Below are 24,922 nucleotides of genomic sequence, written 5' to 3'. Positions count from 1 at the left end.
TGATTTTAAAAAAGTATATACCATAGTTTCTTCAAACGTAGAAAAATATATTTCCCAAGACCATTTGATGACGTGGGATCATATTTATGACACTTTTTTTGTAAAAATGTAGAACATCAAATGGCAAATGAAACAAAATTTGGTTCTTGACAAATAATGAAAATACATTAAAATATTAACACTATCTGAGTGGTCAAATTTTATTTTTTCTTGGTAATGCTGTATTTTTGAGATATCTAAATTAATCATCCTTTTATTTTTAAATCATAATAAATACTTGAGAAGAAAATTCCGCAAGCATAAGTGGAGCAACCATCCTTTTCTGTGATGGGAAAATTATAGGGACCGAGAATTAAATGGCATTCCTTTATTAAGCAAGAATTTTCAGAAGAAAAAGAAGAAACCCTAACACACCTTGGATACTGCTTGTAGAAGTTCATCATGCATTCTTTCCTCCTCTTCTGGGTGACACCTGGAGAAAGGTAAAATTGGGAGAGGGAAGAGTAACTGTGAGACACCAAGTTTTTCTTGGTACCCAAATTAGTCAAGTAAGAGGTCTTCCCCAGCCCCATTACCCACCACACATGGGGAATGGAGATCAGAGGAGAAAGGGGCATCCTGTCCAATTTCAGTGGCTCAGGGGAAAGGCTGTGTTCACTGCAGTCCAGGGTTCGAATCTGACCACCAGACCTCAGAGAGGTTTCCTAGAGACAGAGTTCTGGAGTCACAATCGCACAGTTGACGGGACCCCATACTCATACACAGAATGCCAAATACCGTTAGGGACAGTCACACTTAAATCAAGGCGACATGCACGTCTCACCTGCACACACGGAGCCACACACGGCAACACAGTTACAATCACATACACACCATAGGAAACACACAATTACAGCTGCACAATCGTAGGCACCCCACACTGTCGCAGTCACAATCACACATCACCACGGGTACACACAGCCACAACCCCTCCAGTGACAGGTATCCCATATCCGCACATAAGCCGCAGTGTTATTATCTCCCAGACAATTCCACAGCCTCCCCTCTCTTTTGGAGGGGTGGGGACAGAGTCTTGCTCTGTCGCCAGGCTGGAGTGCAGTGGCGCGATCTCGGCTCACAGCAACCTCCGCCTCCCGGGTTCAAGTGATTCTCCTGCCTCAGCCTCCGAGTAGCTGGGACTACCTGGTAGCTGGGACTACCGGCGCGCGCCACCAACCCCAGCTGATTTTTGTATTTTTAGTAGAGATGGGGTGTCACCATGTTGGCCAGGATGGTCTCGATCTCTTGACCTCGTGATCCGCCCGCCTTGGCCTCCCAAACACAACCTCCCCCTTTCAGGCAGCTCCGCCCACACGGGCCCAAGGCGCCAGCTCCCCACCGGCCTTCGGTATCCTCAACTAAGCCCTTTCCAGTCATCCCGGATGGGAACTTGCAGACCTGAGCCAGTTCTCCTGGGGACCAAAATATCTCACCTCCCAGATCTAAGAGTCCCGCCAGGAGTGACGAAACGTTCGAATTCCTGCGAGAAAAGTGGCAGGCCACCAGGCCCTCTGGGAAATGTAGTCCAGAGCGAGACCCACGCCGATTCCTGTCAGCTCCTCGCCTGGGCCCACCCGAAACGGCTGCTCCCTCAACTCTCAACATCCAGCCGAGCCTCGGAGTTGCGGGTGGCTGTAGCGCTGGGCAATGGAGATGAGCCTCCCCGGGAACCTGGCCCACGCCTCACCCTCACACAGGAAACGCCGACGTGTTCTGGCCGGATGTTGAGTGGGGCCGCGGGGCCTGCTGGGAGGTGTTGTCCTCGGAAACGTCGCGGACGCGGAGGGATGGTTCGGGGCTTTAGGCGTCTGTTCCACACCTATCTGTGGGTCCCCTTCACCCAGAATCTCAGAAACTGCGCGCGGGATGAACATTCGGGTGTTTCCGGCAGGTGACGCTGCCGAGTCCCCGCAGAAGGGGGCGAGCAAGGGACTCGCGGCTGACGGGACACGGAGCCACTTAGGCCCAGAGTGTCCCGAGTAGCGGCAGTGGGGAGTGCTCAGGGTACGCTACTGCTGAGTGGTTGCAGTTGTCGGGACAGAATACTGTGAAGGGAGTTAGTGTGGGTGTGTGGTTGTGTGTGTGAGTGTGACGGCACGAATAATTGTGATGGGGTGATTGTGATGTTTGGTTGCGCGTGATTATGATGAAATGTGTGATATGTGTGTGATTGTGATTAAGGCTCTAGTGAGTGTGAGCGTGGCGAAGTGTGCGTGATTGTAGTATGTCTAGTATGTCTTGAGCTGGCTTCTCTGTAGCATTTGGCATAGTTGATAACGACTTGAAAAACACTTGTTTTTTACTGGTCCTGTCTCCCTGTTGGCCACTCCTCTGTAGTCTCCTTTGCTGCCTTTTTTACCGTAGTCCTTGACCCTACAATTTATGGTTTTCCAGTATTCCTTAGTGAACTTTTCAGGTTCATTATTAGATTATGACTTGCTGCTTTTATGTATATTAGTTAGCTATTGCCGTGATAATAATGATGTCTAAAAACCACCCCTGAACTCAATGCCATACAACAGCAAGTCCTTATTCTCCTGTTCACAGGCTGGCGCGTTGACGGTGTTCAGCTGATCTAGGTGGGGCTTGGTTGAGTGGATAGGCTGCGCGACGAGTTAAGACCTGCTCCGCATCTGTTCTTTCTGGATCTCAGGCCAAAAGCACATTTATTGCCAGGGCATGCTCTGCTCATGATGGGTCACCAGAGCACAAGAGAGATTGCCTTAACCAGAACAAGTCACATGGTTAAGCCTAAAATAAATTATGCCCACAATTGGAGGGCAAAGTTACCTTCCAAAGAGTATGAATATATAATCTATTAGAGGGGGTGAGGAATTGGACTAAAATTCCAATCTACCACCTTAAGAAACATACCTCTTTATCCTGGTGAGTGCCTTTTAGTCCGGGTTCGCTTTTGTCTGATAATATTGCTTTTCAAGTTTTATTGTATTTCTTAAGAATTTCATTTTCTAACCCCTTTGTGTCTTTATGTTTCAGATCTGTGTCTTGTAAGGAGCATATTGCTGGGTTTACATCTGTTTATCACGTTTGACTGTTGTTTTAATAGGTGAGTATAATTCAGTGGCATTTATTATGATTGCTCATAAAAACGTTTTGTTTTCTATTTATTATGCCTTAAACATTTTTGATTGACATATAATAGTTGCACATATATCTTTTTTTATTGGGCAAATTCACCTTATCCCTTTTTCTCCCCTACTTTGGTTTCTGCTATTATCCTTCTATTTTTAATATGCATACTTAACAAAACCTTAAGACTTTAAAATACTTGAACTCCAAAATATCCGCCAATTTCTGTGTTATTCTTGTCTGGTATATTGTTTTCTTCTAGTTTTTGTTGTTGTTGTTTTGTTTTGTTTTGTTTTGTTTTTTGAGACGGAGTCTCGCTCTGTCACCCAGGCTGGAGTGCAGTGGCACGGTCTCGGCTCACTGCAACCTCTGCCTCCTGTTCAAGCGATTCTTCTGCCTCAGCCTCCAGAGTAGCTGGGACTACAGACGCGCCACCACACCCAGCTGAATTTTTGTATTTTTAGTAGAGGCGGGGTTTTACTGTGTTAGCCACCGTGTTAGATCTCCTGACATCGTGATTTGCCCACCTCAGCAACCCAAAGTACTGGGATTATAGGCGTGAACCACTGTGTCTGACCTATTCTCTTCTAGTGTTAAATCCCCAAATTAGTAGTAGTAACTCATTTATTTTATATACGGTTCGTATCCAGGAGGGGTTGGTTTCAGGACCCCTCCATGGATACCAGAATGCACAGATGCTCAAGTCCCTACATCCTTCTGTATACATTAAATCATCTCTAGATTATTTGTAATACCTAATACAATGTAAATGCTATGTAAATCATTGTTACACTTTATTGTTTAGGGAATAATAAAAAAATCTGTACTGTACATGTTCAGTACAGACACAACTATCGTAGGCCTAACTCTATTTTTTATCTGAGGCTGATTGAATCTGAGGATGCAGAACCCGTAGATAAGGAGGACCAACTATAGACATATATATATATTTAATTGTGGTAAAATACACAATGTGGAATTTATCATCTAAACCATGTTTAAGTGTACAGTTCAGTGACATGAAGTACATTCACATTGTTATGGTACCATCACCACCATCCCTCCACAGAACACTTCTTCTTGCAAAACAGAAACCTGGTACCTATCAAACAGTAACTCTCTATCCCCCACTTTCCCCCGGCCTATGGCGTCTACCATTCTACTTTCTGTCTCTGAATTTGACTATTCTAGGTACTTCATATAAGCAGAATCATATGTTGTTTGTCCTTTTGTGACCCTGATTTAACTTAGCGTAATGTCCTCAAGATTCATCCATGTTAGCATGTATTGCAATTTCCTCCCTTTTTAAGGCTGAATAATAAGTATGTCATATATGGATAAACATTTTGTTTATCAGTTTATTCATCATTGGGTACTTGGGCTGCTTCTACCTTTTGGCAATTGCAAGTGACACTGCTACAAACATGGGTATACAACTGAGTCCTTGCTTTCAATTTTTTATATATACATGTGGTAATGTCTGTTTTTAATCTTTGATTGGCATAGTGTTTTTGATAATGACTGAACCATTTTATCAGCATATTTTTGAGTACCTACGATCAAGATCAAAAACAGACAAAAATAAGTCCTTGTTTTCATGGAGTTTATGTTGTGGGGGGTGGGTAGACAGTATATGTAACTAAATTATAGTCATGTGCCGTATATGTATGGACTATATACGTATATGACAGTTGTCCTGTAAGACAGTGGTCCCCAGCCGTTTTAGCGCTAAGGACTGGTTTTGTGGAAGATAATTTTTCCATGGACCAGGGGACGGGAGGGTTATGGTTTCAGGATGAAACTATTTTACCTCAAATCATCAGGCATTAGATTTTCATAAGGAGCAAGCAACCTATATCCCTCGCATGCACAGTTCAAAAGAGGGTTCACACTCCTGTGAGGTCCTGTAATGCCACCACTGATCTGACAGAAGGTGGAACTCAGGCGGTAATGCTCGCTCATCTGTTGCTCACTTCCTGCTGTGTGGCTTGGTTCCTAACCAGGAACCAGTACGGTACCGGTACTAGTACGTGGCCCAGGGGTTGAGGACCCCTGCTGTAAGATTATAATGGAGCTGAAAAATTCCTGTCACCTAGTGACTTTCTAGCCAATATAACACTGTAGCACAATACCATCACTGGTGTTTGCAGTGATGCTGGTGTAAACAAAACTACTCTGCTGCCAGTCAGATAAAAGTATAACATAAAATTATGTGCAGTACCTAATACTTGGTAATGATAATAAATATGTTACTGATTCCTGTGCCTACTATACTATACTTTTTATCATTAGTTTGGAGCATATGCCTATTTATTTAAAAACAGTTAACTGTAAAACAGCCTCAGGTCCTTCAGGAGGTATTCCAGAAGAAGGCATTGTTGTCATAGGATGTGATTGCTCTGTGTGTGTTATTGTCCCTGAAGATCTTCTAGTGGGGCCAGATATGGAGGTGAACGACAATACCAATGATCCTGAACACTGTGTAGGCCTAGGCTAATGGGTGTTTGTATCTTAATTTTTAACAAGAAAATTTTAAAAGTTGAAAAAAAATTTTTAAGAACATAGCTTATAGAATAAGGATATAAAGAAAGAAAATAGCTATGTGCTAAGAGTCAAAAAGTTTTAAAAAATTGAAAAGCTGGCTGGACATGGTGGCTCACCCCTGTAATCCTAGCACTTTGGAAGGCCAAGGCAGGTGGATCACGTGAGGTCAAGAGTTAGAGACCAGGCTGACCAACATGTTGAAACCCCGTCTCTACTAAAAATACAAAAATTAGCCGGGCGTGGTGGCAGATGCCTGTAATCCCAACTACTTGGGAGGCTGAGGGAGGAGAATCGCTTGAACTCAGGAGGCAGAGATCGCAGTGAGCCAAGATCGTGCCATTATGCCAGCCTGGGTGATGGAGCGAGACTCTGTCTCAAAAAAGAAAAATTGAAAAGCTTATAAAGTAACAAAGTTATAGTAAGCCAAGGCTAATTCAACAATTTGAAGAAATAAAAATAATTTTATAAATTTAGCGTAGCCTAAGTGTACAGTGTTTATAAAGTCTACAGTAGTGTATAGTAGTGTCCATGGCCTTTGCATTCACTCACCACTCACTCACTCAGAGCAACTTTCAGTTCTGCAAGTTTCATTCATGGTAAGTGCCCTTTACCACTGTACCATTTTTTATCTTTTATACTATATTTTTACCATTTCTTTCCTGTGTTTAGGTATGTTTAGGTATACAAACACTTACCTTTGTATTGCAGTTGTCTACAGTATTCAGTACAGTAACATGAACAGTACTGTACAGTATACAGTACAGGTTTGTAGCCTAGGAGCAATAGATTGTACCATATAGCACAGGTGGGTAGTAGGCTATGCCATCCACGTTTGTGTAAGTACACTTTTATATTCACACAATGATGAAATTGCCTAATGACACATTTCTCAGAGCATATCTCTGTTGCAAAGTGATGCATGACTATATTAATAGTTTATTAGAAAGTGATCACTGTCAGCCGAGTGTGGTGGCTTATGCGTGTAATCCCAGCATTTTGAGAGGCCAAGACCGGCGGATCACCTGAGATCGGGAGTGAGCTGAGATCGTGCCATTGCACTCCAGCTTGGGCAACAAGAGCGAAACTCCGTCTAAAAAAAAAAAAGAAAGAAAGTGATCAGTGATCACTTTCATGAAAAAAAAGTGAGCGTGTTAGGGGTATTAGGAGGACGTTTCAAGCATAGCACTTCTCAAAACTTATTATAATTGAATGTTTTCTGTTTTATTTGTTTTATTATACAGGGCAAAAATTAATCTATTTTGTTACATATATATATTTTTTTTACCTTTTACCTAATAAAGACTCATAGCAGCTGCTAAATTCGTATATCTTTTTTTTTTTTTTTTTTGAGACGGAGTCTTGCTCTGTTTCTCAGGCTGGAGCGCAGTGGCACGATCTCGGCTCGCTGCAAGCTCTGCCTCCTGGGTTCACGCCATTCTCCTGCCTCAGCCTCCTGAGTAGCTGGGACTGCAGGCGCCAGCCATCACGCCCTGCTAATTTTTTGTGTTTTTAGTAGAGATGGGATTTCACCATGTTAACCAGGATGGTCTGGATCTCCTGACCTCATGATCCTCCCGCCTCGGCCTCCCAAAGTGCTAGGATTACAGGTGTGAGCCACCGCGCCCGGCCTAAATTCATATATCTTAATAGTCATTTCATATATTCATCCAATATTATTGTGACATGAGTATAATTGTCATTTCAGATGAAGAGACTTGGAATTCTAAATTGCAGTTCTCTCTTAACTCAATTGCCAAGATAATACAGAAATGGAATGGAATAGCTGGTCTTTGAATGAAACTCTCTTTCATGCCAAATTTGGAGTTGCTGCAAATCTGGGTGTTTTTTGACTCAGGTTTATATCTGTCACCTCATCGAGCATACACTTTTAGACACATAGAAGATATTTGAAGAACACATAGGTAAACATCACTTTGTTTACACCTCTGGTCAGTGTGTCTAGAGCGTATAAATTACAAATAAGGAAGATTAGTGTTTGAAGCTGTATTAATTATCTATTAGTGTGTAACAAATTACCTCAAAAACTAGTGGCTTAAACAATAATAAACATTATCTCACAATTTCTGTGAGAAATGTCTTCACTGGGTATTTTGGCTTGGGTATCTCATGAAGTCGCAGTCAAGATGTCAGCTGGGCTGCAGTCATCAGAAGGCTGAACTGGGGCTGGAGGATTCACTTCCAAGATAGCTGGCTTCCAAGTTAGTATTAGCTGTCAACAGGAGGCCTCTTCCTAGGGCTGGTTGAGTGTCATCATGGTATGGCAGCTGGCTTCCCTCAACGTACATGATCCAAACATGTAAGACAGAAGCCCTAATGTCTTATAACCTAACCTTAGAAGTCACACACCATCATTTCTGCAATATCCTATTGGTTGTGCAGGTCAAAGATACTCAGGGTGGGAGGGATCTACAAAGGCATGAATACCAGAAGACAGTGATCACGGCGGCCATCTTGGAAGCTGGTTATCATAGGGAGCCAGTGAGAAGGCACCAGGTAAATTAGATTTATATCCTAATCCACAGGTCCTGGCCCCACAAGGATAAAACACATCTGCAGTGCAAATAGAAGTCTGAGGAACAGGTATCTATCATGGGAGGAGACCTGACCTGAGACCTGCCTTAGAGGCTGGAGAGTCCTGAAAGAGATTGGACCCTGGAGTTGCTGGAGCCTGTCTTGACCCTTCTGCCCAGAGCAGGCAAAGTCTGAATGACATCTCAACCTTCAGTGATCAGCAATAGCTGTGTAACAATGGAGCATTTGAGCCACATGATGGAAAGGAAAGGTGAGGTGGCTCATAGGTGGACAGAGCTTAGGAGAGAAGGGTTCTACATCTGGGGACAGTGGAAAGAAATTCATTACTCCTACTGAGAAAGGTCACGTGTGTGAGTTGACTATGCAGGGGAGACGTTTATTTTTAATCTTATTCATTTGACTACTTGAGTTTTTAAAAATTTTGAAATGCAGTTTTTATTTCTTGAAGAGTATATTTAAATAGATCTTTAAATGCTATACTATAACATAAACAAAAGCTTCCTATTCCATCCATCCTCGTCCCCTGTTCCCATTCCTGAAAGGCAACCACTTTGCACATTTTTGTCTCAATATTCTGGTATTCACCTCCTTTTTTTCTAAATAACATTCTTATACTGCTAATGCTTGATTTCTCAGTTTTAGATATTTCCTGTTGATTTTTGATAATGGAGTTAAGGATTTAGCTCTCTTTCACTACCTAACCCCTTCCTTTTCACCTCCACCCCAACACACTCTTTTGCTTGCCCTTCTTTCTAATATGGTATTATTTTTTGGAGGTTGAAGGTTGACCAGATGTCAGGATCTATAAGCATTTTCTTTTGGGCTAGTCAGTTTCCCCAGCAAGAATTCCTAGATTTTGCTTGAGGAGTACAAGCCAGAACTCCCGCTTTTTGGGAGACGAAGGAAGTGGGCATGTTGGGCACCTCATCTTGCAATATGAGAACTTTTATTTAATTCTTTTTTCTTTGCATTGCCTCAACCCCACCTTTATCTGAATCTGATATGCCTGAAATCCAGAGCTTGTCTCATTCAGTATATCTAGAGAAAAAAATATTTTATTTTTCCTGTTGCCAATGTGAGGGAAATGTGACTATGCCATGTTGGGTAAAAGAAGACATCAGGCGGTCTTAACATCTTTTTATGACATCTTACGTTTGGTTTTCTGGTTTTCAACCCTACTCCCAACCTCTAGTCTGCAGAAATAATTAGTAGCTCCATTCCTGAACCTTTCTAGGGTCCTGCCATGGTTTCCCCACCCTCCTCCCACCCTTACTTAAGCTGCACCTTTCTCTGGTTAAGTTAGATACCACTCATTTGTCTGCTCTCTGGCTTCCCACATTTTGTTGACAGCCCTTATCTGTGGAAGTCTTCTATATTCTTTGTCCTTATGAGTTTTAGCCTCCTTTTTTCCTTTATTAACATTATGATTGGTTTGGGAGAGAGTGGAAATATTAATAAATGCAGGTATTCAGGCTTTCATTTTTAACCAAAAGGCCCTGAATTTTTTAGGGGAAAAAATAAATCAAGTTTTTAAAAAATGTCATTAGAATCATGACTGTATTGCATTCTATCATATGAATGTTCTACATTACCTGTAGTCAGTCTCTCATGAAGGTTTTTTTTCTGAGTTCTTTTTTTTGTGGGGAGAGACAGTCTTGCTCTGTCGCTCAGGCTGGAGTGCAGTGGTGCGATCTCAGCTCACTGCAACCTCCGCTTCCTGGGTTCAAGCGATTCTCTTGCCTCAGCCTCCCAAGTAGCTGGGACTATAGGCATGCACCACCAAGCCCAGCTAATTTTTGTATTTTTAGTGGAGACGGGGTTTCGCCATATTGGCCAAGCTGGTCTCGAACTCCTGACCTCGTGATCCGCCCATCTTGGCCTCCCAAAGTGCTGGGATTACAGGCGTGAGCCACTGCCTAGCCCTAAATTCTTTATGGTTAAAAAATAACATTTTAGGCCAGGCGTGGTGTCTCACGCCCGTAAGCCTGGCACTTTGGGAGGCCAAGGCAAATGGATCACTTGAGGTCAGGAGTTCGAAACCAGCCTGGCCAACATGGTGAAACTCTGTCTCTACTAAAAATACAAAAAAGTTAGCCAGGCATGGTGGTGGATGCCTATAATCCCAGCTACTCGGGAGGCTGAGGCAGGAAAATCGCTTGAACCTAGGAGGCAGAGGTTGCGATAAGCGGCGATAGGCCACTGCACTCACTCCAGCCTGGACGACAGAGTGAGACTCCATCTCAAAAAAAAAAAGAAAAAAAAAAAAAACATTTTAAAGGTCATCCCAATCTTTAAATTTTTGGGGTATCTATTATTATGTACTTAAGTTAAACTTCCTGTTAGAGATAAAACAGCAAGATTCTAGGGAGATAAAATATTGCCAATAGATTCACTGGGCACTGTATACTTAGCCCTCCAGAAATCCCCATCAGACCCCATATAATTAAATTAGCTATCCGTGTCCATTTCAGTGTCTCTGTAGCTAGATGGCGGTTAACATTTCTCATTGCTTCAAGGATCATTCATCTGTAGAGGGTCTTATAGCCACCTGGTACTGCAGATTTCTGTATTCCTTTGTCTGAAACTTTGAAGCAAATCTGTTTTGTTTCTCTTCCTTCAGCTTGGTATTCTCAGGAGTCTGCCCTTTCCGAGGAAGAAGAGGATACAACCAGGCCTCTTGTACGTCTTAAGCATTTATTTGTTTCCTGCGTTATTTTGCAGTGTAGTTACGGTGGGTTATTGTAACCTACCAATATGTTGGAAAAAATAAATTGATGAAAATCAAAGTGAGCAAAAATACAGATAGAAAATCAGAACCTGGGGAAATTTGAGATATGGCTGTCCAGAAGCAGGTACATACAGAATTATTAAAGTTGAGTTCAAATTTAAATATGATCTGGAGAGTCAAAGCAAACTGGGACACTTAAGTTTATTCCATAAGTTGCACCATTTATGAGGAAAAACTTACAATTATTTAAGTAAAGAAAAGACTTTTCATTGGCACCTTGGTCAAAAAGAAACTCTAAAGTATAGTTGGACTTCTGTGTCTGTAGATTCTGCATCCATAGATTCAACCAACTGCAAATCAAAAATACTTGAAAAAAAAAATGGGTGGTTGCATCTGTACTGAACATGTACAGACTTTTTTCTTGTCATTCTCTAAACAATATAGTGTAACAACTATTTACGTAGAAATCACACATTAGGTTTTATAAGTAATCTAGGGATGATTTAAAGTATACGGGAGGATGTACATTTGTTATGTACAAATACTACACCGTTTTATATAAGGGACTTGAGCATCTGTGGATTTTGGTGTCCGTGGGGGATCCTGGAACCAATTCTCCATGGTTTCCTAGGGACACCTGTAATTCCTTAATTCTTACAATTTTTAGCTCAGCTTTTAAAAGTCAGTCTTGGCCAAAGTTCAAAAATTTAAATTATCTGGAAGAGGAAGTGGAACACATACCTTTCAAATGATCCTATGTATATATTTCCTTCAATTGAATTTTTAATCCAAGTTGAGCTAAATTATACTAATATTATATGGCAAAGTCTTACAGTTCTGATATCCATAGCTTTTCACATCTTTTTTATGGTCTCAGAAGATACAGTCTTCATCCTCATCTTACAAAATTAAATATTCTCTGCTCTTGATTCTTTTTGTTTCCATCCCTGATGTCACTCACACACCTATATTTTGAATGTTTTCTGCTTAACTGCCTCTTTTTCCTCAGCTTATGTATGTCTTGCCCATCTTGAAACATACACACATACTTCTTTTGACCATAGGATCATATGGCTCATCCAATTACTTCTGTTGGTGCGGTGGCCCTAGACAAACCTCTGTGGCCCTAGACAGGCTTGAGTTTAAATCTCGCCTCAGTGACTTATGAAGTGCATGACTGTGGACAAGTTTCTTAATCTTTTCGTGACTCCGTTGCATCTGTAAGTCTGTAAATGGGGATAATAATGGTGTTTATCCCATAGGAATTTTGGGAGGGTTAAATACATATAACAAGTACCCCATAAATGGTAGGTATTGTTATTTTTTTCTCAGATATTTTTGGTCTGCCATTGGTTGAATCCATGGATATTGAACCCACATATATGGAGGACCAACTGTTACAGCTTTACTGAGTTATTACTATGTGCCAGGTGTATTGTGCTTTACATAGCTTATTTCGTGTAATTATTATCAGAAGTCTATAAAGTACATATTATTTAATTTTTTTAAGATAAAGGAAATGAAGCACAGAGGTTAAGAGGCTTACATAACATTGTGCATCAGTGTGTCATAAACCCAGGATTCAAATCCATACAGTCTGACTCTAGGGCCCACACTTTACATTACTGTACAGATGGAGGCTTATTATGAGTGAAGAAATACAAAAGCCAATTACCTGTTCATATTGTTTGTCTATTTTGTAATAATAGTTTTTTCTCTATTTGAAATTAGAATATTTTAAGAATGCCTATTTCAGTATTAGGACTTGGGATTATGCAGCTACGTTCTCCCAATCTGTCACTTTTATGTTATCATTTATTTTTTGTTGTATAGACACTGAAGTTAGTTATGTTTAATGTATGATAAATATGTACACATAATAGAATTCAATCAAAATATGCAACAATTAATATTTAGTCTTTTTTCATGAGTTGCCAGTGTTGATCTTTTCTAAGATATCTTTCCTAATTAATATTAGATCATTGAGATAATCTCTGTTCAAAGCTTTGTTTTCCATATTTAGTCTTTAATCCAACTGGATTATAATATTGTAATTGGTTTGAGATAGGAATTTACTGATAATTCTATTAGTAGAATTACCTTTGCATGTAGAAGACCAGTTGTTCCAACACCATTTATTAAGTAAATATTTCCTTTGTGATGCCACCTTTACTGTATACATACAGGATTGTTTCTAGGCTTTTACTTTTTCTTTAATCTATTTGTCTACATTTATATCGGTACCATACTTGTATATGTGTGTTTTACATTGGTTTAATTACTATTACTTTATATGGGCAATGATTTTACCACTTCTTTATGCACACACATTATTCTTAGTTTTTCAGAAATTTTTGAGCTACCTTGGGACCTCTGGGCTTCCATTTGATTTTTAGAATTAGTTTATCTAGTTCTAGGAAAAAATCCTGTTGGGGATTTTCGTTGAATTGCACAGACTAATTGAAGAAGAATTGAGCAAAAATACGTATATATAAAAAGAGATATTTATTTATTTATTTATTTATTTATTTATTTATTTATTTATTTATTTTTGGTGATGGAGTCTTGCTTTGTTGCCCAGGCTGGAGAGCAGTGACATGATCTTGGCTCACTGCAACCTCCACCTCCTGGGTTAAGCGATTCTCATGCCTCAGCCTCCCAGGCAGCTGGGATTACAGGTGTACACCACCACGCCTGGCTAAGTTTTTGCATTTTTAGTAGAGATAGGGTTTCACGGTGTTGGCCAGGCTGACCGCAAATGATTCTGACCTCAAGTGATCCACCTGCCTCAGCCTCCCAAAGTACTAGGATTACAGGCATGAGCCATTGCCCCTGTACTGAAATATATTTTCTGTCACAATTAAAGATGTTTAATTGATTATCACATGTTAAATTAATATTGCATTCTCCTGGGATAAATCCTACTTGGTTATGGTCCATAATACTTTTTATATGTTGTTGGATTAGGTTTGTTAGCATTGAGGATTTTTACCTCTCTATTAATAAGACAGAGTGGGCTCTAGTGTTTTTTTGGGGGGAGGTGCGTGTGTGTGTGTGTGTGTGTGTGTGTATGTTATCTTTGTCAGGTTTTAGTATTAGAGTAATACTTGCCTCATAAAAGATGTGTCCCCTCTTTTTATTCATCCTCTTTGTTTTGTTTTGGAAGAGTTTGTAAATAAGTTAGTATTAATTTCTTTGTTGTTTGGTAAAATTCACCAGTGAAGCCATCTGGGCCTGAGTTTTTCTTTTGGGTAGTTTTTTTTTGTTTTTGTTTTTGTTTTAGTAATTCAGTCTCTTGTTACAAGTCTTTTCGTCTTTTCTTTTTGTTTCAGTTTGATCGTTTATGTCTTTCTAGAAATTCACTCATTTCATCTAGTTTGTTGGCATATATTTATTCATAATATCTCTTTGTATTCCTGTTTATTTCTGTACGATTAGTAGTAATATTTCTACTTTCATTCCTGATTTTTGTATTTTGAGTGTTCTTTTTTCTCTGTCAGTCATATTTGTTCATTTTGTCAATTTTTAGTTTTATTGATTCGCTCTAATGTTTTTCTATTCTGAATTTCTTTGATTTCCATTCTAATGTTTGCTTATTTCCTTTTGGTTACTTTGGATTTAGTTTGATCATCTTCTAATATCTTTTTTTTTTTTTTTAATTGAGACAGAGCCTCACTCTCACTCAGGCTCAAGTGCAGTGGCATGATCATGGCTCACTGCAGCCTTGATCTCTCAGGCTCAGGTGATCCTGCCACCTCAGCCCGGTCCCCCAAACTCCCAGTAGCCGAGACTACAGGCATATACCACCATGCCCGACTAAGTTTTTGTATATTTTGTAAAGATGGGGTTTCACCATGTTGCCCAGGGTGGTCTTGAACTCCTGGGCTCAAGCACTTCGCCTGCCTCAGCCTTCCAGAGTGCCAGATTATGAGCACACCCAGTCCTCTTCTAGTATTTTAAGATAGAAAGTTAGTTTATTGATTTGAAATCTTTCTTCTTTCTTAATAAAGTGTTTACAGCAATAGGTTTCCCTCTAAAACTTGCTTTAATGGCATTCCATAAGTTTTAGTATGTTGCACCCTCATTTTCTTTTACTTCAAAGTATTTTGTAATTTCCATTGTGATTTTGTTGATCTATTGGTTATTTCAGAAGATTGTTTAATTTTTACATATTTTTGAATTTCACAAATTTATTTCTGTTAGTGATTTCTAATTTTTATCCATTGTGATCAAGGAACATACTTTACACAATTCTCTTAAAATTTATTGAGGCTTTGTTTTTTTTTTTTTTTAAAGAGACGGATCTTGCTGCATTTCCCTGGCTGAAATGCAGTGACTGTTCAGAAGCATGATTATAGTTCATGATAGCCTTAACCTCCTGGGCTCAAGTGATCCTCTTGCCTCAGCCTCCAGTGTAGCTGGGCCTATTGAGGATTGTTTTATAGACTAACGTATTTTCTATCTTAGAGAGTGCTCTATATACGCTTGAGAGAATGTGTATTCTGTTGCGCAGTGTGTTCTATAGGTGTCTGTTAGGTCTGGTTGGTGTATGGTGTTTGAGTCTTCTATATTCTTGCTTATAATCTGCCTGCTTGTATCCATTATTGAAAGTGGTGTTTGGGCCGGGCACAGGGGCTCACGCCTGTAATCCCAGCACTTTGGGAGGCCGAGGTGGGTGGAGCACAAGGTCAGGAGTTCAAGATCAGCCTGGCCAAGATGGTGAAACCCCGCCTCTACTAAAAATACAAAAATTAGCCGGCTGCGGTGGCAGGAGCCTATAATCCCAGCTACTAAAGAGGCTGAGGCAGGAGAACTGCTTGAACCCAGGCGGCAGAGGTTGCAGTGAGCCAAGATCGCACCACTGTACTCCAGCCTATGCAACAGACTGAGGCTCCAAAAAAAAAAAAAAGTGGTGTTTGGAGTCTCCAAAAATTATTTGTTAAATTGCCCGTTTCTGCCTTCAATTCTGTATTTTTGCTTTATGTATTTTAAGACTGTTAGATGCATATATAATTGTTACATCTTTCTGCCAGATTGACCATTTTGTCATTATAAAATGTCCTTTATCTTTAGTAACACTTTTGTTTTCAATTCTATTTTGTCTGATATTAAATATCCACTCAAGCTTTCTTACGGTTGTTTGTATGCTGTATCTTTTTCCATCACTTTATTTTCAAGCTGTTTGCATATTTGAACCTAAAATGTGTTTCCTATAGACAGCATATAGTTGAATTCCGTTTTTCGATCTAATCTGACAATCTCTGCCTTTTTTAGCCTGTTTAATCCATTCAGAGTTAATGATAACACTAGAATTATTGGGCTATGTCTGCCATTTTCCTTTTTGTTTTCCATATGTCTCATGTCATTTTTTGTTTCTCATTTACTGCTTTCTTTTCACTAAGCGAATATTTTCCGGGTTTTTTTTTTTTTTTTTTTTTTTGAGACGGAGTCTCGCTCTGTCGCCCAGGCTGGAGGTCAGTGGCCGGATCTCAGCTCACTGCAAGCTCCGCCTCCCGGGTTTACGCCATTCTCCTGCCTCAGCCTCCCGAGTAGCTGGGACTACAGGCGCCCGCCACCTCACCCGGCTAGTTTTTTGTATTTTTTTTTTAAGTAGAGACGGGGTTTCACCGTGTTAGCCAGGATGGTCTCGATCTCATGACCTCATGATCCACCCGTCTTGGCCTCCCAAAGTGCTGGGATTACAGGCTTGAGCCACCGTGCCCGGCCTATTTTCCGGTTTTAAATTATAATTTCTTTAATGATTTTTTCACTGTATTTTCTTAGTGGTTGCTCTAGGAGTTGGATACTATATATCTTATCAGAACCTACTTCAGATTTATACTAAGTTACATTAAGATATGGAAATATTAGTCTTATGTAGTTCTATTCCCTCTTCCCTCATTTTGTACTATTATTGTTATATATATTACAAATTTAACCCATTATTATAATTACTACTGCATACAGTGTTGCATCACTTAAAGAAGATGAGAAAAGAGAGCAAATATGTATTATGTTTATTATATTAACCTTATTTACCATTTGTGTTGATTCAAGTTCTAGTAAATCTTGTGTCATTTGCTTACTCTATTCCAAATTTGCTTTGAAGATTCTCTCTTTATCTCTGGTTTTTAACATTTTTGCTATGGTATATCTGACTGTGGGTCTCTTACATTTGTTTTACCTGGAGTTCATTGAGCTTCTTGAATGTATAATGTTTTTTGTCAGATTTGGGAAATGTCCAGCCATTATTTCTTTGAATGTTTTTTCTGCACCTTTCTTCTTCCAGTACTCCTACCGTTCATGTATTGGTGCACTTAATGGTGTTCCACATTTCTCTGAGGCTCTGTTTATTTCTCCTTATTGTTTTTTCCTTTGTTCTTTGGATTGATGATCCCTATCAATCTATCTTTAAGTATGCTGGTTCTTCTGCCAGTTCAGATCTATGACCAAGCCTATCTGGTGAATTTTTTCACTTTGGTTATTGTACTTTTCAATTTTATAATTTCTGTTTGGCTCTTTTTTATATGTAACTTTTGTCACTTTATTGACATTCTCTATTTGATGAGACATTGTCATCAGACCTTCCTTTTTAAAAATAATGATTTCCTTGAGCTCTACAATGGTTGCTTTGAAGTTTTTGTATATTAAATCTGACATGTGGGCCCTCTAACGGGCAGTTTCTGTTGTCTGCTTTTTTTCCGTTGTATGTTTTTCCTTTTCTTGTCTCTTTATCTGTCTGGTAATGTTTTGTTGAAAACTGAATATTAAGGATATATACAGTAGCAACTCTAGATAAAATTTCCTTTTTCTCTTTTCTTGTTTTTGTTGTTCTTTGTTTAGTGACTTGCCTAGATTATTTCAGTGAAGTCTATTTCCCCTGTAGTGTGAAGTCTTTTGTGTCGCTCCTCAAAGGACATAGCCTTGGGCATGTACAAACTCACTCTGGGATGACAGTGGTTCAATCAGGGCTCTTTTTAATTGTCCCTTTCCTGGATCTGTCTTTTTTTCTTTTCTTTCTTTCTTTCTTTTTTTTTTTTTTTAAGACAGTCACCCAGTTGCCCAGACTGGAGTGCAGTGGCACAATCTCGGCTCACTGCACCCTCCACCTCCTGGGTTCAAGCGATTCTCATGCCTCAGCCTCCCAAGCAGTTGGGGTTACAGGCACGGGCTACCACGCCTGGCTAACTTTTGTATTTTTTGGTAGAAACTGGGTTTCACCATGTTGGCCAGGCTGGTCTCGAACTCCTGACATCAAGCGATTCACCTGCCTCAGCCTTCCAAAATGCTGAGATTACAGGTGTGAGCCACCGCACCCGGCTCTGGATCTGTTTTTTAAACTGTCTTAAATTACTCAATCCCTTGAGCATAAATTACTCCACAGTTTGATCTCAGTCTTTTGAGGTTTCTTTTGACCCCAGGAGGGTCCTGTATTGTCTTTCCCTGGTTTTCTGGTTAATTGTCCTGTGCTTTACCTTGCTGCTTTTAATTAAAAGTAGAGCCAGGTATGGTGGCTTGTGCTTGTAATCCAGCTACCTGGGAGGCTGAGGTAGGAGAATAGCTTGAGCCCAGGAGTTTGAGGCTGCAGTGAGCCCTGAATGCACCAGCCTGGGCGACAGAGTGAGACTCTATCTCTAAAAAAATAAAATAAAATAAAACTAATAAATAAATACAAAGAATTACCACCTTCTCTTAATTGCTCTCCACCAAAATCTCCGTTGTTTCTGAGTACGCCTTAAGCTTGAAATTTGCCATAACTCTGTTGCAAATAAATTCATTTCCTTGTCTCTTCACATTTGTCAAGCCTAAAACAAGAAAAATAATACAATTATTCAAATTTGGGATTTAAAAAGAACATGTAATAAACAATAGAATGGTAAGTTTTAAAAAGTTGAGAGGAAAAAACATAAAAAGTTGAGAGGAATTCCACTTCCAGGATAGCAATGGAAAGTATTCCATGGACCTAATCCACAGTAAAACAAGCATAACTGGTAAGAAGCATTTAAACCTGCAGATTGTGGCTCAAATGCCACAGACCTTTATAGTTTTTATTAAGTTTTAGTGGTTTTTTATTATTATTAAATGGTTCTTTATTTGGTATATGCCTTCAGGGCAACTTCCAGAAATTTTAATCTTTAAAAACTTCTCACCAGTGTTTATCTATATATTAAACTTATCAAGGAGTTCTTACCTTCTAAATGGATAATAATAGTAGCTACTTTATAGCCTTATTAGGGGAATTTTAAAAGTTAACGTAACAAAATATTATAGCATTGTCTAGCACATAACAAGTAGTCAGTAGATGACAGTGATAATATTAATGATAGTAATGATCTCAACATCATAGAGATAGTTTCTCAGAGACATTATTCAGCCTTTGGGCCGTGCGTGGTGGCTCACGCCTGTAATCCTAGCACTTTAGGAGGCTGAAGTGGGCAGATCACCTGAGGCCAGGAGTTCAAGACTAGCCTGACCAACATGGTGAAACCCTGTCTCTACTAAAAATACAAAAATTAGCCCGGTGAGGTGGTGGGCACCTGTAATCCCAGCTACTTGGGAGGCTGCTGTAAGAGAATTGCTTGAACCCAGGAGCGGAGGTTGCAGTGAGCCAAGATTGCACCATTGCACTCGGGCCTGGGCGACAGAGCGAGACTCCATCTGAAATATAAAATAAAATAAAATAAAATAAATTCAGCCTTGGGTGATTTCCATTTGTATTTCCCATTTTATCTTGTCCCATTTGTACTATCTCTTTAATAAATTCCCCTAAGTGTGGCTATGCAGGTGCCTTTTTTTTTTTTTTTTTTTTTTCCCTAGAGAACCTTTGCAGTTTAAAAGGTTTTTCTTTATTTCCTTACTTGGATATATAATTATTTTAATGGGAAGAGCTAGACACTATTGATCAAATCACATTCTTTTTTAGAAATTTGGCATTTGTTTGTTGGTTTCTGTTATATCATTCTCATAGATTTAATTCCCATCCTTTGATTGTGAATAAACAAAAGACTAAAACCTCACTCCCTTTCTTCGATGGTTAACTATGGACTCTGTCCTTAGCTGTATTACTCACCATGTATATTTTCTACAGCTGCTCACATCCTTTGGCCATGGATTCAGCTCCTAATTTTAGGTTGATGACTAAAAACTTTTCATCTCCTTTCTTCTTATATCTAACTGCATAGTGAATATTTCCATCCGAAAGTCCTATAGCAAGCTTGTCCAACCCACGACCGGTAGGCCCCTGCAGCCCAGGATAGCTTTGAATGTGGCCCAACACAAATTTGTAAGCTTTCTTAAAAACATTATGAGATTTTTTTGTGATTTATTTATTTATTTATTTAAGCTCATCAGCTGGTGTTAGTGTATTTTACGTGTGGCCCAAGACAATTCTTCCAATGTGGCCCAAGGGAAGCCAAAGATTGGACACCCTATCCTATAGGAATTTCATACTTTACATGTTCAAATTTTCATGCCTCTCCTCCTTCCTCTTGCCTTATTTCTCTTACCTCTCTACTCTCTGCCATGTTCCCCTTCCCCCTAGATCACGTAAACATCTGGACAGGTTCTGAGCCAGTTACCTGTGAGTCACGTTCAATTCTTCCATCTCTGTCACAGCCGAGTAAAAATTAGTGACCACTGACTCTAGCTTCCTGCATAATAGATGATGAATGAATAAGTTTGCTGACTTAATAATTAACATACCCTTCAAGGATATTTCTGCTATGCTTTATTTTCCCTACAATATAATGTAAAATTAGGTAAATATGAAGACCTGATAAGGTTTTTAATGACCTCTGACCCCTGAGTACCAGCAAAACAAGTTCTTACATGTTTTGATCACAATTCCTAATTTTGATGACTTCAGATTAATTAGCATTATGTTTTTACAGGAAACAGTGACATTTAAGGATGTGGCTGTTGACCTTACCCAGGAGGAGTGGGAGCAGATGAAACCTGCTCAAAGGAACTTGTATCGGGATGTGATGCTGGAGAACTACAGCAACCTAGTTACAGTGGGTAAGGTAGCTTGGTAGCTTTGCAATTTAACAGAGAAATTCTTTTCCATTTCTGAAATGTGTGAAGACTGTAACTTGCCAGATAAGCATAGCCTTTCCTTTCTCCACATGACTGTATGTGCTCCACTCTTCAGTGTTAAAGGCTAATTACTTTGTGTCATTGTGTAAGTTTGTTCATCCTCATCTTTTGTAAACCCTCAAACTTGAACTTAGCCCAAGATTTGGATGGTTGTCTCCAGCATTAACATCCACGTCTTTTGCTATTTCTTGTAATAGGCTGTCAAGTCACCAAACCGGATGTGATATTCAAGTTGGAGCAAGAAGAGGAGCCCTGGGTGATGGAGGAAGAAATATTTGGGAGGCACTGTCCAGGTGAATAAGTGAAAAGCAGCTCTGAAAGAGAAAGCCACATGAGAGTTGTTCAGTGAAGGGTTGATACCATTTCACAGTTTCCAAGCTTTTCTATTTTTTTTTTTTTTTTTTAAGACGGAGTCTAGCTCTGTCGCCCAGGCTGGAGTGCAGTGGCCGGATCTCAGCTCACTGCAAGCTCCGCCTCCCGGGTTCCCGCCATTCTCCTGCCTCAGCCTCCCGAGTAGCTGGGACTACAGGCGCCCGCCACCTCGCCTGGCTAGTTTTTCGTATTTTTTAGTAGAGACGGGGTTTCACCGTGTTAGCCAGGATGGTCTCGATCTCCTGACCTCGTGATCCGCCCGTCTCGGCCTCCCAAAGTGCTGGGATTACAGGCTTGAGCCACCGCGCCCGGCCCCAAGATTTTCTTAAAGGCTCTATTCTTCTAGAGTGACAAATGGGATGGAGTGCTTTAGATTACTGTGACATTTTTAGATATTATTCTTCCTATATTGCAGATATTTTCCTCTTTTAAATTGTAGAGGGCCAGTAGTCCTATCCAATTTCGTAATACCATCCTTCCCTAATTCATTCACAGCCTTCCTTTCAGGATTATTGTTCCTCTCTCTATGATCCTTGGGCACTCTCTTTCCTTTATGTTTATGGTTTAATTTCCTTATGCACTCAGTATTTCATGGTTGTGTAGTAATTTTAAAACATGTTTCATACTTAGGTTTCTTTTCATTTCTTTCCTTCTTTCCATTTTAAAAAGCTTCAGACTTGTGTTTGGTTAACAATAGTTTCATTTCCCATTGTACTTCACAACCCTGACAATCCCATGGCTTAGAAATATAAAAGTTTCTGACTTAGAAATCCCATGGCATCTCCTTTCTGCTTATTCCCGCCTTCCATTCCTTTAATTTTTTTGAAAATACACGAGGTCCATACTTGGTTAAAAAATATAAGCAGTATTATACCTATAATACCAATAGTATACCTTTTGTGCAAAAGCAAATCTTATCCTTGACACAGTCCCTTCCTTTCCACAGTTCCATACATTTCTTTTTTGGAGTTATCCTGGCTATTTTTGATTATTTTACCATATGAATTTTAGACTTAATGTCTATTTCCAGAGAAAAACCTGTTCGATTTTTTTTTTTTTTTTTTTTTTTGAGACAGAGTCTCTCTCTGTCGCCCAGGCTGGAGTGCAGTGGCCGGATCTCAGCTCACTGCAAGCACCGCCTCCCGGGTTTATGCCGTTCTCCTGCCTTAGCCTCCCGAGTAGCTGGGACTGCAGGCGTCTGCCACCTCACCCGGCTAGTTTTTTGTATTTTTTAGTAGAGACGGGGTTTCACCATGTTAGCCAGGATGGTCTTGATCTCCTGACCTCGTGATCCGCCCATCTCGGCCTCCCAAAGTGCTGGGATTACATCGAATTTTTATTGGGATTGTGCTAAATATATAAATTAACTTTCAGAAATTTAACATCTCTTTAATGCCAATGTTTTCTGTCTAAGAACACGCTCTGTTCATATTTTCATATCTACTTTTGTGTCCTTTAGAAATGGAGCTTTCCAAGTTTTCCCATTGTTGCTTTTGTATATCTATAATATGGGTAAGAAAGCTATAAAATCATTCTTATTTACAGATAATGAGATTATAGCCCTGGAAAACACAAGAGAACCAATTGAGAAAGTATAACAAATAGTAAGAGAACTCAGTGAGGTGGTAGGATATCAAACTTAACAAATAAAAATCAATAGCTTTCATATATACTTCAACAACCAAATAGAAGATACTAAGGAAAGAAAACTACATTTATAATAGTAAGAACAAAGATGAAATACCATTCTAGGTATGGATATATAACAGTGTACTGAACAAAATCCTGTCTTTATGAGCTTATAATTTCATGGAAACTAGAGTCCCTGAGGTTTTGCATATGGGAAAGTATCTTTTTAACCTTTACATTTGGTTGATAGTTGGCCATGTGTAAAATTCTTGAGCCATACTTTCTTTTCCAAAGAGTTTTGTAGACGTTACCTGAGGGATTTAGACAATTCTCTGTTGTTTCCTAGATTCAAATGTTGCTTGAAGAAGCGTGAAGCGTGATTATTTCCTCTCGTGGGTGACTTATTTTCTGGGATGCCTATAGGTTTCTTTTTCTTTAAAGCTTAAATGACTTTGTGAGGTTATGTCTTGGAATTGATCACTCAGTATCAGCTTTTCCTTTCAACTTGTGGATTCATGGTTTTTGTTCCCTGAAACATCGTCATATAGCTTTCATGCTCATTTCTTTTATGGTTATCATTGTCATCTTTGGATGAAGGTATTTCCTGCTGTACCCACTGTTTACAGAAGGATAGTGTTGAAGACTGTCCAGAAAAATGCTCTGAGTTGGTAAGAAGCCTGGATACCTCACACTGACCTCCTTTATCACACAAGGTTTTGTGTTGAGAGTTGGTTTACCCTTTCATTCTCCCAAGTTAAAGAGAGATTATTATTTGCATATTTCCTGTAGAACTCAGTGTCTCTTCCATCTTCCTATGCTAACAAGCTGCTTATATAAGAATACTGGCTATTCGCATCTCCTTGTTCAGGCCTGCCTTTGTACCATTTGTCAGGGCCAGATGAAGTCCGTTTTGTTCCTGCTGCAATCTTGACATCTGGCAAAAAAAAATGACTCATTAATTCTGCCCACAAGGGGGTGCCTCTGTTTTAGAGAACTCTGTTCCTTGTACTTTTTGTTTGAGATAAGAAACAGAAACTGCTATCTCTGGGTTTCTTCTCTGCCTAATCCAGTCTGTTTTCTGTTCTTTCCTCCTATTCTGGGGATGGAGTTTAGCTGTCTTTAAGGTTCATTGAAGATGTATTTTCTTTTCTTTTTTTTTTTTTTTTTTTGAAGTGGAGTCTTACTCTGTCACCTAGGCTGGAGTGCAGTGGCACAGTCTCAGCTCACTGCAACCTCTGCCTCCTGGGTTCAAGCAATTCTCCTGCCTCAGCCTCCCAAGTAGCTGGGATTACAGGTGTGAGCCACTGCACCTGGTCAGAAGATGTATTTTCTTTTTGTTTCCTCTTCTCCATGTTTGCAGAGTTGAGAGGAGACAGAGATGTTTAATTCTACCATATTGAAACAGGAAGTCCTCTATGCTGTATTTGATCCATTTCACCCTTCTTGGAAATGTCTTTGTGCTTCTTTGTGCTTTTCTAAAGGATTCAAATTCTTCCTTGGTTCTGGTTTATTGTTTATTTCTTCTTCCCTTATAAAATATCTTTTAAATGACTCCTTTCTCAACACTCACTGGACATCACCCAAAGTAGTTCTGAAGTACAATAGACTTCCTTTTCCTCAAAGTACCTTCATGCTATATCTGTGTTCATGCTATTAAATAGGTATTTAACTCTAGAAATGACAGCATTGGAATATGTATCTTTAATGCCTCCAGAATTTTGAAACTCTTCATATCTCTGCCGTTAATTATGAGTGCTCTTACCTAAGTTCTAGCAGTTATTTAACTTTAATCTTATTTTCTAGTAAATGGTCCTCAGTATTTCCAGCCTACATTGGTCTTGCCCTTCTCTCAACTAACATTCTATTACATGT

At 39.6% G+C, this 24,922-nt stretch overlaps 2 protein-coding genes across 15 annotated transcripts in view; one reads left to right on the top strand and one right to left on the bottom strand.

The window, feature by feature from the left end:
- ZNF829 (zinc finger protein 829) overlaps positions 1 to 1,768 on the bottom strand; it is a 30,594-nt gene extending 28,826 nt beyond the window's left edge. Inside the window, exons 1-3 of one of the 3 annotated variants that reach the window (XM_007996558.3) lie at positions 1,473 to 1,768; positions 580 to 704; positions 415 to 472 (exon numbers count right to left, since the gene is read on the bottom strand). In XM_007996558.3, the coding sequence (XP_007994749.3) occupies positions 415 to 472; positions 580 to 617 (96 nt within the window). In that variant the 5' untranslated portion in view covers positions 618 to 704; positions 1,473 to 1,768. Of the gene's footprint in view, positions 1 to 414; positions 473 to 579; positions 705 to 1,257; positions 1,453 to 1,472 lie in introns of those variants that run through there. The other 2 variants (XM_007996561.3, XM_007996559.3) reach the window with 2 other exon arrangements.
- ZNF568 (zinc finger protein 568) overlaps positions 1,761 to 24,922 on the top strand; it is an 83,953-nt gene continuing 60,791 nt past the window's right edge. For 2 of the 12 annotated variants that reach the window (XM_037991243.2, XM_037991248.2), the window contains exons 1-7: positions 1,931 to 2,043; positions 3,037 to 3,106; positions 7,379 to 7,595; positions 8,217 to 8,476; positions 10,847 to 10,905; positions 20,845 to 20,971; positions 21,247 to 21,342. In XM_037991243.2, the coding sequence (XP_037847171.1) occupies positions 8,401 to 8,476; positions 10,847 to 10,905; positions 20,845 to 20,971; positions 21,247 to 21,342 (358 nt within the window). In that variant the 5' untranslated portion in view covers positions 1,931 to 2,043; positions 3,037 to 3,106; positions 7,379 to 7,595; positions 8,217 to 8,400. Of the gene's footprint in view, positions 1,865 to 1,930; positions 2,044 to 2,586; positions 2,926 to 3,036; positions 3,107 to 7,378; positions 7,596 to 8,216; positions 8,477 to 10,846; positions 10,906 to 20,844; positions 20,972 to 21,246; positions 21,343 to 24,922 lie in introns of those variants that run through there. The other 10 variants (XM_037991242.2, XM_037991241.2, XM_037991245.2 and 7 more) reach the window with 10 other exon arrangements.

This window comes from Chlorocebus sabaeus, chromosome 6, assembly GCF_047675955.1.
Source record: "Chlorocebus sabaeus isolate Y175 chromosome 6, mChlSab1.0.hap1, whole genome shotgun sequence".
NCBI lineage: Eukaryota > Metazoa > Chordata > Mammalia > Primates > Cercopithecidae > Chlorocebus > Chlorocebus sabaeus.
This window is presented reverse-complemented; position numbering and strand designations above follow the sequence as displayed.